Source organism: Gadus morhua, chromosome 7, assembly GCF_902167405.1.
Source record: "Gadus morhua chromosome 7, gadMor3.0, whole genome shotgun sequence".
Classification (NCBI taxonomy): Eukaryota; Metazoa; Chordata; class Actinopteri; order Gadiformes; family Gadidae; genus Gadus; species Gadus morhua.
Window position 1 is genome coordinate 29604779 of NC_044054.1, and position 3267 is coordinate 29608045.

The following is a 3267-nucleotide window of genomic DNA, read 5'->3' on the forward strand; positions in this document are numbered from 1 at the left end:
TTCTATCACAGTGTCTCTGCACTACATTACAGAGGTTAATGAAGTCAAAGTGCTCTCTCTCTATTTCTCTCTCTGTGTCTCTCTCCCTCTCTCTTCATCTCTCTCTCTCTCTCTCTCTCTCTCTCTCTCTCTCTCTCTCTCTCTCTCTCTCTCTCTCTCTCTCTCTCTCTCTCGCTCTCTCTCTCGCTCCCTCTCTCACTCTCTCTCTCTCTCGCTCTCTCTCTCCCTCCCTCCCTCGCTCTCTCCCACTGGGACAACAAACTCCACTCAAGCAAGACCCAGAAACCTAGTTCTAACACTGGCCCAATGAATGATGGGTCTCACTCACTCAGACACAGACACCCACACCTAAACCCCAACACACACACACACACACACACACACACACACACATACCTTTTGTGAAACCTCATACGGACATGCACTTAGGTGATTACCTTTGCCACTTCTGAAATTGTATCCTTCGTCTCCAGATGGGGCCGACATATGTCACCCATAAGTGACACTCGTTCTTTCAGCGCTTTTCATTAACAGGCAAGTAAGCAATTAAGCAAAACAACTCGACGTGATCCGTTTTGGCGTCTCAACGATTGTGTCAATGACTTCATTTCACTAGAAAGATACCTAATCCGACCAATAACCTCAGAGTCCTCGTACCCGAGCGAGCAGACCAAAGTGTTAGAACCATTTTGGCCTGGTTCTATAGAGCTACACCAGAGAGTTTCACTAGCATCTCTGCGGACGCGTCGTCCAGTGGGATCTGAGCTATGGAGATGTGTTGGGCATTGAATGCGCTCATTATCCCACGGCATCCTTCATCTGCCATCCGTTTCTCTTAATTATAGGCCGTCTCCACACCCTGACGTGCTACACACACACACACACACACACACAACCACACTGATACAGTACACACACACACTCACGTAGATACAGTTACCCATAATAACAATGAAAATAGAAATGGTTGGTTCTGTCCTCATCCAAGCCCATCTGGCATAGCTAGTGTGTAACCATGCCTACAGGCCTAATCAATGTTGGCTCTTAAAATAAATCTTCCATGATAGTCTTACTTACAAAGGCACGATTGTGAACCGGTGAGAGCAGCAAGCACCGCGACATCGCCAGGCTAACATTAGCCAACCGCTAACGCAAGGGTTGGTAGCGTAGCGCTGTGTTATTGTCAAGCTAACATTCACCAAAAGCTAACGGAAGGGTTGGTAGTTTAGCACCATGTCATCATCGAGCTAGCATCATGAACAGCTAACAAAAGAGTTGGTAGTATGAGGTGTGTATGAGGTGTGTTATCAGGTAACCACCTGGGATTAGGGCTATATTCTAACGGCTAACCTACGTAGACCTCCGGTTTGTATAGCACCTCACCCATTGAGGTTTCTCAAAGGGAACAACCACCATGCATCATCAACCCTGAGACAGTGAAACCGGAATGGTCCGCCATCTCTGGTGGCGGCCATGGGGTCACAGCCCGGTGGAGTGGGCCTAGATAGTACGACCTGCTCGGATCAACAGTGGACCATTGAATGAATGCTGTGAGGTTGTAACAGCATGAGACATGCCATGGAGATCAAGAGGGACCCGTCACTAGGACAGGGGCCTGTCATGGTGAGGCGCCCGGGGTAAGACACAGATCAATATATCCACATAGGGCTGTGGTCTGGGCCGTGTGTCTGCACCAAAGAGCCATTCCAAAAACCCAAATGCTTAACATGTGCTCTGGATCTGTTTGCTATTCAGTGTTGACAAGCATCTGTGGCTCAATATGTCTCTCTCTCACTGTGCTTGTGTGTGTGTGTGTGTGTGTGTGTGTGTGTGTGTGTGTGTGTGTGTGTGTGTGTGTGTGTGTGTGTGTGTGTGTGTGTGTGTGTGTGTGTGTGTGTGTGTGTGTGTGTGTGTGTGTGTGTTTGTATGGGTGGGTGGGTAGATGTGTGCATGTGAGTGTGTGGAAGGGTGTGTGTGTGTGAGTGACTGATTGGAAGGGGTGTGTGTGTGTGTGTGTGTGTGTGTGTGTGTGTGTGTGTGTGTGTGTGTGTGTGTGTGTGTGTGTGTGTGTGTAGGTGTGTGTCTACTGAATCTGTGTGTGTGAGAGTGTGTGTGTGGGGGGGGGGGGGGGTATTTGGGTGTCTGTGTGGGTGTTTGTGTGTATCTCTCTCTCTCTCTCTCTCTCTCTCTCTCTCTCTCTCTCTCTCTCTCTCTCTCTTTAAAGAGGAGGGAGGCGGCTAGATCTGTGAAGCGGGAACCTGGGAGTTATTTGTGTTTCCCGATGCTCTGGCATGCATCCTGGCTGAGTAGGAAGGGACCTCCATTCATGGACGTGACACATACTCTGAGCTGCGCGCACACACCTCCCTCGCTCCACCTCCCGCGCGAGATCTGCTAGCATGGATTCAGCCTGAACACCATAGGCCTAAGGGACACGTTATGGTGATTCAGGAACAGAAAACAACAGCTTCTGTTGATTCTCCTGCGATATAATGCCCAAAGAAAGAATGTGTAAAAGTAGAAATCTTCGGATGAAATCCTCAATTGAGGCGCTGTCCAAAATAGAACTTGGTCCTCATGTTCAACAGGGGAAGCGGAAGCCTACTTCAATTCACAAACAAACCATTCCCCACCAGAGCAAACCAAGGATCACCAATGTTTATGACATCATGGTTATAAATATTGGTGATCTTTCCAACATTGGAATATCATCTGCATAAAGAGAGACCTTCTGGAGCCCCCATCCGTCCAGCGGCCATGTTGTTTAGTCGGGGCGGGTGAACCTTCTAGAAACTTTGTAAAAACCAACCCAGTATCACACAGTGTGGTTCCACACGGAGACTCGGTAACCATGACAACACAACAAACTATTTGAAGATGCTGCATTCCACACCCACCTCGGACAGCGGCTTAGAATGCATTTAAGATTTTGTTCTCATGGTTTCCCGCCAAAAGATCCTTGTTTTGACCCACGTACGACCAAAATGGCCGCTACATGAACCAAAGCACCACTGGCACACCAAAGACCAGAGCTCTCGGTTTGAACCTCGACCGACCGGCCCCTTCCTCACCTGCTTGCCCTCCTGGGTGTAGATCTTCTTCACCACGCCCGAGTCCAGCTTGATGGCGTCCGTGATGTCGGTGAGCACCTGCTCGTACGAGTGCGCCGTCTTCTTGTTGAGCAGCACCCTCACGGCCTTGCGCGGCTTCACGCCGCTCCTCACCACCGTCACCAGCTTGGGCCGGATGAAGTCCTTGATCTCCCGG

At 49.6% G+C, this 3267-nt stretch overlaps 1 protein-coding gene across 2 annotated transcripts in view; it reads right to left on the reverse strand.

Moving 5' to 3' along the window:
* dclk1a (doublecortin-like kinase 1a) overlaps positions 1–3267 on the reverse strand; it is a gene marked incomplete at its 5' end in the record, with an annotated part of 43125 nt that extends 39858 nt beyond the window's left edge. For both annotated transcript variants that reach the window (XM_030361989.1, XM_030361988.1), the window contains 1 exon segment: positions 3072–3267. In XM_030361989.1, the coding sequence (XP_030217849.1) occupies positions 3072–3267 (196 nt within the window).